The sequence below is a fragment of the Rhinopithecus roxellana genome, chromosome 11 (assembly GCF_007565055.1).
Source record: "Rhinopithecus roxellana isolate Shanxi Qingling chromosome 11, ASM756505v1, whole genome shotgun sequence".
NCBI classification, from domain to species: Eukaryota; Metazoa; Chordata; class Mammalia; order Primates; family Cercopithecidae; genus Rhinopithecus; species Rhinopithecus roxellana.
The window spans coordinates 34,077,689-34,092,536 of record NC_044559.1 but is presented as its reverse complement, the minus strand read 5'-3'; the positions used below and the strand labels follow the sequence as shown (position 1 = coordinate 34,092,536).

Here is a 14,848-nt window from a genome sequence, read left to right as displayed (position 1 = left end):
ACGGACACACCATCAGAGTGTGAATCCTCAAGAATCCTGCTAATTGCCTGCACCAGTCTGAGCCCATCAGCTCTCTCACCAAGCACCCCCTTTATACACAGCCCATATGTGAACCTTTACCACTGATGGAGAAATTGAAGCACAGATCAGTCGGGTAACTTGCCCAAGTTGGCACAGCCCATTAAGTGGCATCTTTGTATCTCACCTATTCACAGTTTACAGATTTAGATGACATCCTGGAAACGTGGCATTTTGGCACGTCCCTGGGAGATGCTGCTGGGTTCTGAGGACAAGGTTGAGAAATGCTCAGTCACTGGCGCCAGGGATCTAATCAGCTCCTGCGGATCTTGAGTTATAAGGAAGAAACCCAGTCTTTCTGTTTCGTTTTCCTCATACTTAAAATGGGTGCCTGGTTCCTTTATCTACCTCCTGCCGCCAACCAAAGATTAATGAGTTACCATGTGCCAGGCTCTGATGGGAGAATAGCTATATTCATATCATCTTACCGTAAATAGCCAGAATGAACAGCTATGCTTATTAAAAGCTGAACCAATGACAGGCTACTGAAAAAAATCTTCCACCAGGCCATGGCTAATGCAGAAGAAAGGGGGCCTCCCTGCTCTATCAGACCCAGGCCAGTTAAAGGGCATGCCCCTTACACACACAGACAGCAGCTCCAGGTAATCAAGACATAGGCATGGCCCAAGAACATGCAAGATCAGAGGCAAGCATGCAAGACAGCGAAAGTCCGAAAGACTCCAGAAACATTTTGAGATGGAGTCTCACTCTGTCGCCCAGGCTGGAGTACAGTGGTGCAATCTCGGCTCACTGCAACCTCTGCCTCCCGGGTTCAAGCAATTCTCCTGCCTCAGCCTCCCGAGTAGCTGGGATTATAGGCGCACGCCACCATGCCCAACTAATTTTCATATTTTTAGTAGAGATGGGTTTCACTGGTCTCGAACTCCTGACATGGTGATCTGCCCACCTCAGCCTTCCAAAGTGCTGGGATTACAGGTGTGAGCCACTGCAGCCAGCCACGTCTTCAGTTTTATGCGCATTTGGCTAACAGGGAATAGTTGGACCAGGGGATTTCCACTTTAGTACATGAAGTTACTAAAGAGAATTAGGCACATGTTATAATATCAAAAAGTGTTCCTAGAATTAAAAGTAGAAAGAATTTGCAAAACCTTATGAGGTATAATCCCAATTTTGTGAAACACTTTTAAGGTTCGTGCATATAAATGATTAGAAATTTGGAAATGTATCCAAATATTCAGAGATTATCAGACAGACATGGTGGCTCACGCCTGTAATCCCAGCACTCTGGGAGGCTGAGGCAGGCGGATGACCTGAGGTCAGGAGTTCAAGGCCAGTCTGACCAACATGGCAAAACCTCGTCTCTACTAAAAATACAAAAATTAGCTGGGTGTGGTGGCAAGCACCTGTAATCCCCGCTACTCGCGAGTCAGGAGAATTTCTTGAACCCGGCAGGTGGAGGTCACAGTGAGCCAAGATCACACACTCCAGCCTGGGAGACACAGTGAGACTCCATCTCAAAAAAAAATTGAAAAATAAAAAAGGCCAGGTGCGGTGGCTCACACCTATAATCCCAGCACTTTGGGAGGCCGAGACAGGCGGATCATGAGGTCAGGAGATCAAGATCATCCTGGCTAACACGGTGAAACCCCGTCTTTACTAAAAATACAAAAAATTATCTGGGCTTAGTGGTGTGCACATGTAGTCCAGTTACTCAGGAGGCTGAGGCAGGAGAATCGCTTGAACCCGGGAAGCAAAGGTTGCAGTGACCTGAGATCGCGCCACCGCACTCCAGCCTGGGCAACAGAACGAGACTCCATCTCAAAAAAAAAAAAAAACAGAGAGATTATCAATAGGTAATAAGAATATAGGTATTTACATTTTCTTTACATATTTTTACAGTTTCTAGTTCTCTTATATGGCTATTTATCACTTCCTATGCCAGAACAAACTTTTAAAGATGATTTATTCCACGTTTTCTCTCTCCAACAGCAAGACTTACGTACATATATATCACTCCAGGTTTCTGCCTAAGGAGGCACTGCTTTCTGTTCCTTTGGCTCTAACACATAGCACAGCACCCAGTAGGTATACAATAAATGTTTTTAAATACAGAGGTTTTATTAGTTGGTTCATAAATATTCATTTTCTTTTTTTAAAAGCTAACATTAGTACTAAATCATTTGCTGTTTAAATCTAAGAGTTCCTTGAAAATTTTTCATCTGCATTGACTTTTGCTTTTCTGAAGATAAAAGCATGTTCTAGATGTTCTTTTTTCTTTAGGACTACTAATCTGAAGAGAACTGCCACTCCCAAGCACTGAGCAGTGTGGGGTATTGATGTTGTATTGAATTATTTAAAGGAAATTAACAATGCTTCCTGTCCTTGGAGAGCAACATCTGCAAGTAAAGCCATTCACAGCTGCCTCTGGTAGGTACTGTCGAGGCAAAGTGGGCATTTTCCAGCACCCTGAATTTTAAAAGAAAATCTTTAAGTTCTGGATTACTAGTAACGAAGGCGAAGTTGAGGTGGTAACTTCTTCATTGCGAACTGTGAAGAGTCCCAGGAGACACTTAATGAGGCCAAGTTTAATGGGATATGGTTGTGTTCCTCATTTTCACGGAAGTTACGTGTGGCACTGGATCATGAGGCCTTCACTGGGAGTCAGGCATCCTGGAGTCATGGGAGCACCACCCTCCACCCTCTCCTTGTAAACAGGCGTTTTTATGGCTATGATATCCCTATCAGTGGTCAGCACACCCAGACATCATGGCACCCGAAATGACAGTGACCCGCCAAGAATTCAGGGACCGCAGTGGATGGGCCCTGCCCTAGAGAGAGGTAAACTTTAGATGGGCGGCTTCATTTCAGAGCTAACTCATCTCATACCGTCATTCTGCTCCGAGACCTACCTCAATACACCAGGGCTCCCCAACTTTTTGTAAGGAGTGGCTCCTTTTCATGTCCCTGAAGACTTGAGTGCTGACAGTGAAGTCTGAGGGGGGGTAGAAGTGCTGACAGTCATGTCCCTGAGTGCAGCAAGGGAGGGGGCTCTGCTGCCAGGAAGAAAGGGGAACAGAGTAAGGCTCGGGAGCGAGGGGAACACGTCACCAAGGCACACACAGCCCCCAGCCTTCCTTTCTACCCTAACCCACATTTCTACAGAAGCTCCAAGCAAGAGGGATTATAGTTCCCAGCGCAAATCAGAACTCTCCCATTTCCCTGCCATCCAGCTCAGGGTCCCTTCTAGGAACATCTGAAATGCAGCTTCCTCCAGGCAGCCTTCCTGTTGTGTATTCTCACCCCTACCCACCATTCTCCTAATGGGCATGGCCTCCCCTTCCTCTGAGCCTCTCAAGAACCACCTAGCTAGCATTTTCTCTCTCAACTTACCTTACTGAATCTATTAGTTATGTGAAATTGCTGGTATTTCTGTCCTACAAAAATATAATTACATATGGTTCCACTTAATAATTCAGCTGTTTGGGGAGCTGATCTTTTTTTTTTTTTTTAAGAGATGGGGTCTTGCTATGTTGCCCAGACTGAACTTAAACTTCTGGGCAATCCTCCTGTCTCAGCCTCCCAAACAGTTAGGACTACAGGCACACGCCACCACACCCAGCTAATCTTTTTATTTTTGTGTGTGTGGAGACAGAATCTTGCTATGTTGCTCAGGCTGATCTCGAACTCCTGGGCTCAGGCAATCCTTCTACCTCGGCCTCCCAAAGTGTTGAGATCTCAGACAAGCAGCACCATGCTTGGGTGATCTGTCTTCACTCATACCTCAATACCTTTTTCTCTGCCAGGCGACAGTCTTTTGAGACAAGCAACTATACTACCAATCCTGGACCCCTTGAAAGATCTGGCAGCACACACCTTGGGTGCTCAAGAAATTATGTGTTCATTTGAATTTCAAACCCTGTCACAATAACTACTACAGTTTACTGACAGCCTACTCTGTCTGGGGCCCTGGAGAGGAGTGTGCCTCTTACTCCATTAATCCTCACACCTACTTTATGAGGTAGGTAGTATCATGCCCATTTCACAGAGGAGGAAACTGACTCAGAGACTGTAAGAAGCATGCCCAAGGTCACACAGCTAGTAAATGGCAGAGGGGTAATATAGACCAGGTCCCAGTCAACTCATGCGGGTGCCTGCTGTAGAGACCCATTGGCCTGTCTATGGCTCTATAAACAAGAGAATTTAGGGCTGTAAAAAACAACTTGGGGTCCAAGAAGGGCGATTTTGCAATCAAGAAATATTATTCTACTTTCCTTTTTTAAAAAAGAGAAATAGCTATGCCCTTTATATTCATTATAAAAAGTTTTATACGAGGAAAAACTCCATGAACAATTTTTTCACGTAATTTGTTCAGGATTAAGAATAAGAGATTGAGGATAACACCAACATCTTGTATGTTTTTTATGTGCACTATCACAGTAGACATAGTGGGTATGGAAGACTCTGGAAAAGAGGAAATTGATAAAAATCAAGGAAAAATTTATACAACAGCAGCCACATCTTTAGAGCAGTGTACATGGTTACCACAGTACATGGTATTCCCATGGGCTCCAAGTTTATCCAGATGGATTAAAACCATCAACAGGCAAAGTGAGCTCCCAAATGAGAGGGGGCCATTGCTGCTCCATAACTGGAGCTACTCCAGGGCCCATGCTGGCTGCAGCTGACCCTGTGTCTGGATTTTGAGAGCAACCAACTAACTGCCAGAAGCTGAGAGATCTGCCCCCGGGAAGGGAAGCTGAGCACCAGAGGAAGTACTTGGTTCTCCACCCCTGGAGGTCTAAGGTCTCCGTCTGGGAAGCAGAGCGTCCCACTCTGCATTTCTTCACAGAGCTGATTTGTAAACAGGAGCATGAGTCATTAGGCAAGCATGAGTCCATTTGAAAGATCAGCCCAATTTTACAGCTAAGGCTATCCTATTCAGTCCAGCCACAGCGGTGACTCACCTTACTGCCTTCCACCAAAGGTGACTTGGTTAGCCCTCCAATTGTTTTTAGAAGGAACCCAGCAACATGAGGGTTTAATCCCTGTCTGCTTGCTTTATTTTCTAACACAATGCTGACAGCAAAGAGGCAGAGTTACCAAAGTGCCCCAGAGAATGCACTAGGAAAGAAATGAATTCGTGGTTGCCACAGACCACATGGTCTTCTTTATCTTCCACGGGCATTTTCTCATGGCCTTTATTCTTAGAGGAAATTGTACCTTATGGAAATGTTAAACACACACACAACCTCTCTGTACAGATCTAGATATTCTCCCATGCCTGAGAACCTCAGAGCCAAATTTACAGTTCACGTCCAGCATTGCATCAGGGGCTACCGGCTTTGAACTTGTAGAATTAACCTTACCCCTAACCTTATTCTCCACCTTATCTTACCGGGCTACACTGCTTTCCTTTCGTGTGTGTATGTGGCTGGAAGGAGGTTTATTACCCCTTCAAGACCACACTCCAGCTTTCCTCTTTAATATTCTTAATTATTCATTTCCAATCCTCTTAGAGAATACAAAGTCTTAATAAATGACTTCCAATTTTAGGGGGGTAGGAGATGTCTTATAAAAAGTTCAAATGTATATACAACTACAAAATCTTTTTATACCATGATAAAATAACTATAGTTTCTTTGCCCCCTCCCTTTTGAGTCTTTCTTAAAAAACAAACAAAAAACTCTTCAACAAATCCTAAAGACAAGGAAATAAACATCTGCTGAGTTTTCTGCTCAGTGTCCATTCATGATTTTTCTGGTAACAATTACTGCCAATTACTTAGGGGGCAGCCCCCTGACTGTAAAACCATGTAGCTTAGTGGAGTGAACCCCACACCCAGCTTCAGAAGTGGGAAAGTTTACGCACTACAAACTCACTCAGACGCTGCAATCCCTTCCCATAGACACAGGTTCAGAATCAAGGTCACAGACTTGTAGACAAACAGAAGATCTCTTTGGACTTGAATAAACCTCTGTGCAGTAAAACCAACTGGGAGGCTAGCAGAGCCCAGAACTGGAAGGAGATGGTTCTAATACATGGGCCCCTGGATCCAGCCATGCCTGATGCCTGACCACTCTGGACTTTTCAGTTATGGATCAATACATTCATTTTGCTCAGGCCAGTCTGAACTGGGATTGAGGAGACAGAGAGGAATTTCGACTGAAGCAGTCGTCACCTCAGCCAGACTGGCCTCCATCCACGAATTGTCCATCCATGAATCAAGGGAGGATGTGGGAAAAATTGGAGGTGTTACAGGATAAAAGTAAATGAAGGCCTCGTGAGTTTCATTCTCCTGACATGATGAGTGGGCTGTTACAAGGCAAAGTACTGAAGCAGGGATTTGGCGCTTCTTGAAAGAATGAAGCAGGTGGCCAGTCTCTGCAGAAAGAAGACTAGGACCTTCAGCCACCACCCACCTGCTGGAATTGCCCCGAGGGCCCTCCTTTACCTCTAGTGTCCCTGTCAATGCCACTGGCAGCACTGAGCTATTTCATGTCATTCTGTGGTCTCCAAAATGCACCAAATCCAGAAAGTAGAGGCCACAGATGCTAACTAGCACTGAAATCTGCCTCCTGGCTTTCTCCAGAAACACTGCCTATTTGTGACACAGGACCTCAAGAGGTGTGTTCCTCCCATGGAAAGTGAAGTTATGAGATCAAGTCAAGAGAGAAGGTAGACTGACAGGGCTGCTGGGTTTGAGTCTCACTGGTGGCTCAGGACCTGATGTCATCATGTGCTAACCAGATCTGAACACAGCCACATGGATCAAGAATCAAGGTGTGCCATCCATAAAGTCGTAGTAATATTTGTGTATTCCACTGTCTTGCTTCTTTATGAGCTTACTGCCCCACTCCACAACTAGCTGGGTAATACTCAAAAGCTAATGCAATCGAATAGCACCTAGTAAGCCAGAAAATACTAATTGCTTTGCCAGGAAACATTTAAAAATGAACAAGTATAGAAGGAGGTGAAAAGCATTTGAAAAACAAAACCCCTAAAAATACAAAGGCCTCCAGAGATGAGAATTTTGTATGAAATAATGTCACTCAGGGCTGGGTGCGGTGGCTCACACCTATAATCCCAGCACTTTCTGAGGCCAAGGCTAGAGGATTGCTTGAGCTCAAGAATTCAAGACTAGACTGGGCAACATAGCAAGACCTCGTCTCTACTAAAAATTAAAAAAAAAAAAAAATTAGCCAGATGTGGTGGTGCAGGCCCATAGCTACTCAGAAGGCCAAGGTGAAAGGTTTGGTTAAGCCTGGAAGAGCAAGGCTGCTGTGAACCATGATTGTGCCCCTGCACTCCGGTCCGGGTGACAGAGGGAGACCTGAATAAAAAGAAAGAAAGGTGTCATTCAGAGTAAAATCAGCCAACAATCATTGGCTGTTAGAAGAATCTGAACCAACCTCATAGGCAAGAAGAAAAAGGAAAGAGCTTTACTCCTCTTTGCCTCAGAAAACTCTGTTGGTAATTAATTTTATGTGTCAGAGTATTTTTGGTTTTGTTTTGTTTTGTTTTGTTTTGTTTTGTTTTGTGATAGTCTCTCTTTGTCACCCAGGCTGGAGTGCAGGGGTGCAATCTCGGCTCACTGCAACCTCCGCCTCCTGGGTTCAAGCAATTCTCGTGACTCAGCCTCCCAAGTAGCTGGGAATACAGGTGTGCACCACCACTCCCGGCTAATGTTTTATTTTTTTGGTAGAGATGGGGTTTCACCACGTTGGCCAGGCAGGTCTCCAACTCCTGGCCTCAAGTGATCCACCCGCCTCCATCTCCCAAAGTGCTGGGATTGCTACAGGCGTGAGCTTCCATGCCTGGCCTTACGTGTCAGTTTGATTAAGTCACGGGGTGCCCAGATATTTGGTTATACATTATTCTGGATGTTTCTCTGAGGATATTTTTGAATAAGTTTAACATTCACTGAGCAAGGCAGATGGCCCTCCTTGATGTGAGCAGGCCTCAGCCAACCAGCTGAAGGCCTGAATAGAATACAAGGCCAATCTTCCTCCGAATCAGGGGGCATCCTCCTGAGTAACTGCCTTCGGACTTGAGCTAAAGCAGTATCTCTGGGCTTGAGCCCACCGGCCTTCGAACAGGAATTACACTGTCAGTTCTACCAGTCTTCCAGCCTTTAGACTAAGACTAGAGCTTCACCATGGACTCTCCTGGGAGAGTCTCCAGCTTCCCAGCTACAGATCATGACACTTGATAATGCAGATTATGGAATTCCATGACTGGGTGAGCCAGTTCCTTATTGCAAATCTCTCTACATAAACACATACATCCTATTGGTTTTGTGTCTCTGGAGAATCCTGACAAATGCATGTGGATTCGAATTTTCATGTATTTTCTCCTCCACAGCAAGAGGGAACGGATTTGTGGATCTCTGAAAGATCAGAGTTTTAAAATGAAGTGAGTCTTAGAAATCATCTAATCTAATTATGATTTTCTTTAAATCTCCAAGTCTAGATGTAAAAGGGCCTGTCCAGGACCACACAGCTAAAAAGGAGCTGAAACTAAAGTCTAGATTTTTAAAGAATAGAGTTGAAGGTTCTATGCATAAATGGAAGAATTTTCTTTTGGAAATGTGGCTTCTTTGGAACAATAAGAAATCCATCTAAAAGAAGGATATTGCTAAGGGCCCTTCCACTAAAAAAGCAAAGTAGTGAACTGACAATTTTTTAAAATCGGTGAGAAGGTAACATCCTCATATTTCTTATCATTTATTCACACACAAGGATGCCAAAAACCAGCCATCCAAACAAACCAACCAACCCCACGTACACACATGTAACCTTGGAGAGAGGTAAGGTCTTTACAGGTCACACTGATCCAGCTTTATGCACCATCAATAATTCTCACCTCTGAAGGTGAAGTAACTGATGGGAACTAATTACATCTTAAATACACTGTCAACTTGATGCAAAGAAACTGCAATCAGAGCTCCAGATAAGCTACCATTTTTATCATAAAGATGAGCCAGTTCCTCCCCAGACTGGGATATCATCACTCACATGGCAAATTTATGCAATCCTTTTTTCTCATTATTTTTTTTTTAATGTGAGCATGTGTGAGTGGCAAGGTGTAAGTATAGGCCCACACCTGTGTGTGTGTGTGTGGGTGTGTGTGTGTGTGTGTGTGAGTGAGGGTATCAGTATATGTGGAGGGCAATGTCCTAGAGTCACGAATGGCAAGTGTCCAGGTCACACACAGCACACCTCCCTCTTCCCTTACTACCTCCATACCACACAGCCACTCTGCTCAAAGTTGGCACAAGTTGAAATGTAATCACCATCTCTGCACTCAAGGCATGCAGAAATGAAGTCTACCTCAGCCCTCAAACAAGGCTCCAAACAGAAGGCAAAACAGAACAAACACAGAAAGAGGCCACCTTTTCACATACCTTTACAAAGCACTGCTCACCCCTCCTCGACCTCGGCACAGACAGAGTGTAGGGCGTCAGTGTCACTGCCACTGCCACCCTCCCACTGACTAGTGCTGTACTCTCTGAATTCCTAGGGCTCAGCTTGACACAGCACATGAGGGTGCTGGCTGCTGGATGACTTCTAAGGGCTGTGTCCACCTCCAAAACACTCCACTTCTGTATGGCTAGCGGAGCACTGAGGAGCGGGTTCGTTAGGGCCTTGACTCTCTATGCACAGAAGCAATGTGCCTGAATTTCTGGACACGGCCATTATATAATAAAAGGGTAAATTTATTAAAATAAGTCACATTCAAGGAGAAAAGGCTGCATGCATACGTGCATGTGCACACACACAAACATAAACACACACGCACACACACGCGCGCGCACAGAGCGAAGATTTCTTGTACTGAATAAAAGTTCAACATGACCAAGAAAAAGTATTTTAGGAATATGGCATCATGAATAGGAATTTGCAGCATCATTTCAAAAGGTGCTTGTTGGCTAAAACAAAGTTTTGTCAATTGTTTCTTTTTTCCTTTGGGGTGGGGGGAGCGTAGCTATCAAATATTGAGAAGTTGGAAACAAGATAATTTTTTTCATCATTGTATCATAAACAATACAGGGAAAAAGGGTAAAAATAATTTTTTCAAGTTTGGAATAACGTTATTAAAAAAGAAGTTATATGGGTAATTCTGAATAAAGGAGATGCTTTGACTTTTTAACTGTATCGACACTAAATTAGTTTTATATGTGAAGGTCAAGGCTTTACTGGGATGAAAAGTAATAAGGTGAAGTGGTTAACTTTACCATTATCCAAACTTGAGATATTAACCAAGGCATGCCGGGGGGAGGTAGTGGCTCACACCTGTAATCCCAGCACTTTGGAAGGTCAAGGTAGGCGGATCGCTTGAGGTCAGGAGTTTGAGACCAGCCTGGCCAACATGGTGAAACCCCGTGACTGCTAAAAATACAAAAATTAGCCAGATGTGGTGACGGGCCCCTGTAATCCCACATATTCAGGAGGCCGAGGCAGGAGAATTGCTTGAACCCAGGAGGCAGAGGTTACAGTGAGCCGAGATCAGGCCACTGCACTCCAGCCTCGGCGACAGAGCAAGACTCCATCTCAAAATAATAATAATAATAATAATAATAATAATAATAATAATAATAATAATAATGAAGTTCAAACAGACCTGGCTAACATTAAATCAAGTCTTTTTGCAGGCACATCTAATTTCGAGGACATCCATACACTAGCTGACACCAGCCATCACTCCCATTTGTTTCCTGCAACAGGGATGAGGTTTGATGTGATCTCAAGCAGGTGGAAAATGAAGCTTCCTCCTTGCAACCTTCATATCCATTATTTCCATATGCAACTGAGAGAACCTCTGTCCTTAACAGTATAATCTTTCCAGACAAGTCAGCGAGCAAGCATGAAAAACCATGCTCATCAACGACTTTGAGAGAACAGGAGTTGATTTCACATGTTTAAGCATAACACAGAAGCCATCCACCTTACTCAGCAATGACTGTCTATGGAAGAACATGAAGCAGAAGCTTGGGTTCAAGCAGCACAGGCTGCAGAAAGCTTTGTGAATCTAGCTAATGAAGTCAGCATTATACTGTGCTTATAATGAGATTCTTGCTAAAGGGACGCTCCTTCTCCTAAGCAGCCTTTAGGAAGTAGTATTGGTGTGTGTTGTGTACTGTGAGCATCACTGGGCAGAATCAAGGGGCCAAGAGGGAGAAGAGGGTCTGATCAGGACTTGTGATGTGTACTAGGTAATGCTCTCTTTAAAAGCCAACATATTTCCTACAAAAAGAAAGTTAGCAGCCTAAAATGGGACTGACAAGTCAAGACAACGTAAGGGCTACGTGTGTCAGGGGATCTAGCTACCACTCAGGAAATTTAGATGGATTTGCTCTGAAAAAGAAAGCAGTGTTGGTAAACAGCGCCCTCCTCCCCTTTCAATGGGAATCAAATGTTTTAAAATGTAAATAACAGGTTCCTGGAACACCCTTGGAATTTCTCCTGGAAATGCTTTCATAGCTCACATCTTGTTAGCCACAGGAACCCCAATTACAGATCCTCTTTTCTCATTTCCACTAACCAATTATTAGCATTAGATAATAACACACTATTTTCTGCTAATATGTTTCCTGACAAGATCAAACTCCAGAGGGTCTTCCTGATGCAATAACTGAATAATTGTGCAAACGAGGGCTAATTTATGAGAAAATGTTATTTAAACCTTCTCGGGTGTTTATGAAAACAAACCATGTTGGTTAAGAGACACCATAAAACGCTAAATTGAACAAAAATGTATGAAATTGAAATGGCTTTAATGAAAACAAGTTCTTTTCAGACATTATGAAAGGAGAAATCCCAATGGGAGCATATAAAGATATAAATATTCAAGAACAATGCATTCCCACAGGCAGGATCAACTTGACACCACCTTGTTCAGAATGGGAACACACAAGGAAACTTGAAAACAAGACTTGCCAGCCCCATTCACTGGCAACCTTGGTTCCAATACTTGCCCCAGTGTATGAATTCCAAAGAGAATCACAGTGTCACAAATCTGACTGCTTAGGCAGTCACCGTTGTGTCAGAGAGTATATACCCAGGGCATCCACAACGCCTTCTGCTTGGCCTATGGTGATGTGGCAGCTGCCTTGTAATGTATTTGTAGTGTATTTGGGGTTTCTCAGCTTGAAAAGGAGAGGTAAAGTTTTCATGGCATGAGGGGTGTGGAGTCTGGGATGAATTATCTCTTATGCCACCCAAAACTTTGGCTATCTTCTAACTCCAGACATTTATAACTTTATTAGTACAAATCATGTTAATAAAGAGAAGGGGGAACATCCTAAATTGTGTGTGCGTGTATGTGGGCTGTGTATGTGGGCTGTGTGTGTGGGGGCTGTGTATGTGGGCTGTGTGTGTGTGGTGTATCTGTGGTGCATGTGTGTGTGTGTACAGAGGCAGAGACAGTACACACATAAATTGCAAGGGTCAACCTCATCTTGCTCCCTTTTCTTCTCACCAATAAAAGGATGGGGGTCAGGCACAGTGCTCACACTTGTAACCCCAGCACTTTGGGAGGCTGAGGGGGGCGGATCACCTGAGGTCAGGAGTTCAAGACCAGCCTGGCCAACATGGTGAAACTCCATCTCTACTAAAAATACAACAATTAGTTGGGTGTGGTGGTGTGCGCCTATAATCCCAGCTACTCAGGAAGCTGAGGCAGGAGAATCGCTTGAATCTGGGAGGTAGGGGTTGCAGTGAGCCAAGATTACACCATTGTACTCCAGCTTGGGTGACGGAGTGAGACTCTGTCTCAGACAAAAAAGGGATGAGCCCATCTGCTAGAATAAGCGTAATAGGTCCAATGTTCTTGGATTTAGATGGCTCTGAGACAACACTCAGTTTTTAGGGTTCTCTTAAAGATTGTTGAGGGTTCCCCCTGCTTTGTAAAGTGAAAGACATCTTCATATGTCTAACATGTAGAGCCAATAAAGAAAAAAGTCAGGTTTTCCTTGAAAACTTTCTCCTGAAAGTACTTAAGGGACATTAATGCCAAAAACAGCAGGGTGGTGATCAGAACTGATTATAAAGCTGCTGGCCCTGGCTGGATCACCTGAGAAGAGCAGCTCTCCCTGTGGCTGCCTGAACCCGGATGCAGGCAGGAGTCTGTGGCAAATCAGGACAAAACAACTTGTCCTGTCTTCAGAGCATCATTGTGCCTGGGCTTCTTAATATTTACAACAGGTAAAAACAACCACCAAAACAGTAACAAATTTAAAAACCAAACCCAAAACCAAAAGGCTCCCCAGGCTGGCAAGGGGATCACCTGATCAGAATCTGCTGTGGCTGGCCCAGCAGACTCATGCCGGTAATCCCAGCACTTTGGGAAGCCAAGATAGCTGGATCACTTGAGGTCAGGAGTTTGAGACCAGCCTGGCCAACATGGTGAAATCCCTGTCTCTACTAAAAATACAAAAATTAGCCAGGCATTGTGGCAGGCACCTGTATTCCCAGCTACTTGGGAAGCTGAGGCAGGAGAATCACTTGAACCCAGGAGGCGGAGGTTGCAGTGAGATGAAATTACACTGCACTCCAGCCTGGGGGACAGAGCAAAATTCCACCTCAAAAAAAAAAAAAAAAAAAAAAGAATCTGCTGTTGCCATCTGACTGATCCCTGCAGCTTCCAGGATTACAACCAGAGTAAAAAACAAAGACAAGGGAGATAGCACCTATCAGAGGCATGTTTCAGCCACTGGAGATAACATCTTAATCCTTAGCCAAACTACAGAAAGAGCAACAAACTGGGTGTGTGTGGTGGCTCAGGCCTGTGATCCCAGCACTTTGAGAGACTGAGGGAGGAGGATCCCTTGAGGCCAGAAATTCAAGACCAGCCTATAGTGAGACCTCATCTCTGCAAAAAAAAAAAAAAAAAAATTTAAGGAGCGGGGTGTGGTGGCACATGACTGCAGTCCCAGCTATCACTTGATCCCAGGAGGTCAAAAGCCACAGTGAGCTGGGATTGGGCCATTGCACTTCAGCCTGGGTAACAGAGTGAAATTCTGCCTCAAAAAAAAAAAAAAAAAAAAAAAAAGAGTAGCAGTAACTAGAAAGTTACTAATTGCATTGATTAAAAAGTCTTTAGTGTTTCAGGGAAACCATGAATTCTAAAGTTATCTTTACCCAAGGTCTGTTTCCAGGTAGTCTGCTGAGGTACATATTTGTTGAAATGTGTGGACCACTCATAGACCTGGTCATCTTTGCCCCGTAACAGTCATTACCGTAGGAACACTTAACTTGCAATGAAAGGAAAGAGATCATTTGGAAAATGAAAGCAAATATGAACTAGCTTAATATATTTTTTTAATTCTGAAGCTTACCATCAACCAATGAATGGGTCAACAAAATATGGTATATCCATATAATGAAATATGATTCAGCCATAAAAAGAATACAGTCCTGGTCGGGCATAGTGGCTCATGCATGTAATCCCAGCACTTTGGGAGGCCAAGGCAGGCAGATCACTTGAGGTCAGGAGTTTGAGACCAGCCTAGCCAACATGGTGAAACCCCATCTCTACTAAAAATACAAAAAAAATAAAAAAATAAGCCGGAAGTGGTGGCACAGGCCTGTAGTCCAAGCTACATGGGAGGCTGAGGCAGGTGAATCGCCTGAACCTGGGAGGCAGAGGTTGCAGTGACCCGAGATCACGCCACTGCACTCCAGCCTGGGTGACAGAGCAAGACTCTATCTCAAAAAAAAAAAAAAAAGAAAGAAAGAAAGAAAGAAATGATGTCCTGATACATGCAGCAACATGGACGAACCTTGAAAACATTTAAGACTTAACTTTAAGT

At 44.1% G+C, this 14,848-nt stretch overlaps 1 protein-coding gene across 32 annotated transcripts in view; it reads right to left on the bottom strand.

The window, feature by feature from the left end:
- The window catches only part of TCF7L2 (transcription factor 7 like 2), a 222,108-nt gene that overhangs the window by 75,277 nt on the left and 131,983 nt on the right, over positions 1-14,848 (bottom strand). For 13 of the 32 annotated variants that reach the window (XM_030940926.1, XM_030940906.1, XM_030940927.1 and 10 more), the window contains one exon: positions 2,949-3,089. The exons of the other annotated variants lie outside the window; for them this stretch is intronic. In XM_030940926.1, coding sequence (XP_030796786.1) covers positions 2,949-3,089 — 141 coding nt within the window. The remainder of the gene's footprint in view (positions 1-2,948; positions 3,090-14,848) is intronic. 32 annotated transcript variants of the gene reach the window in all.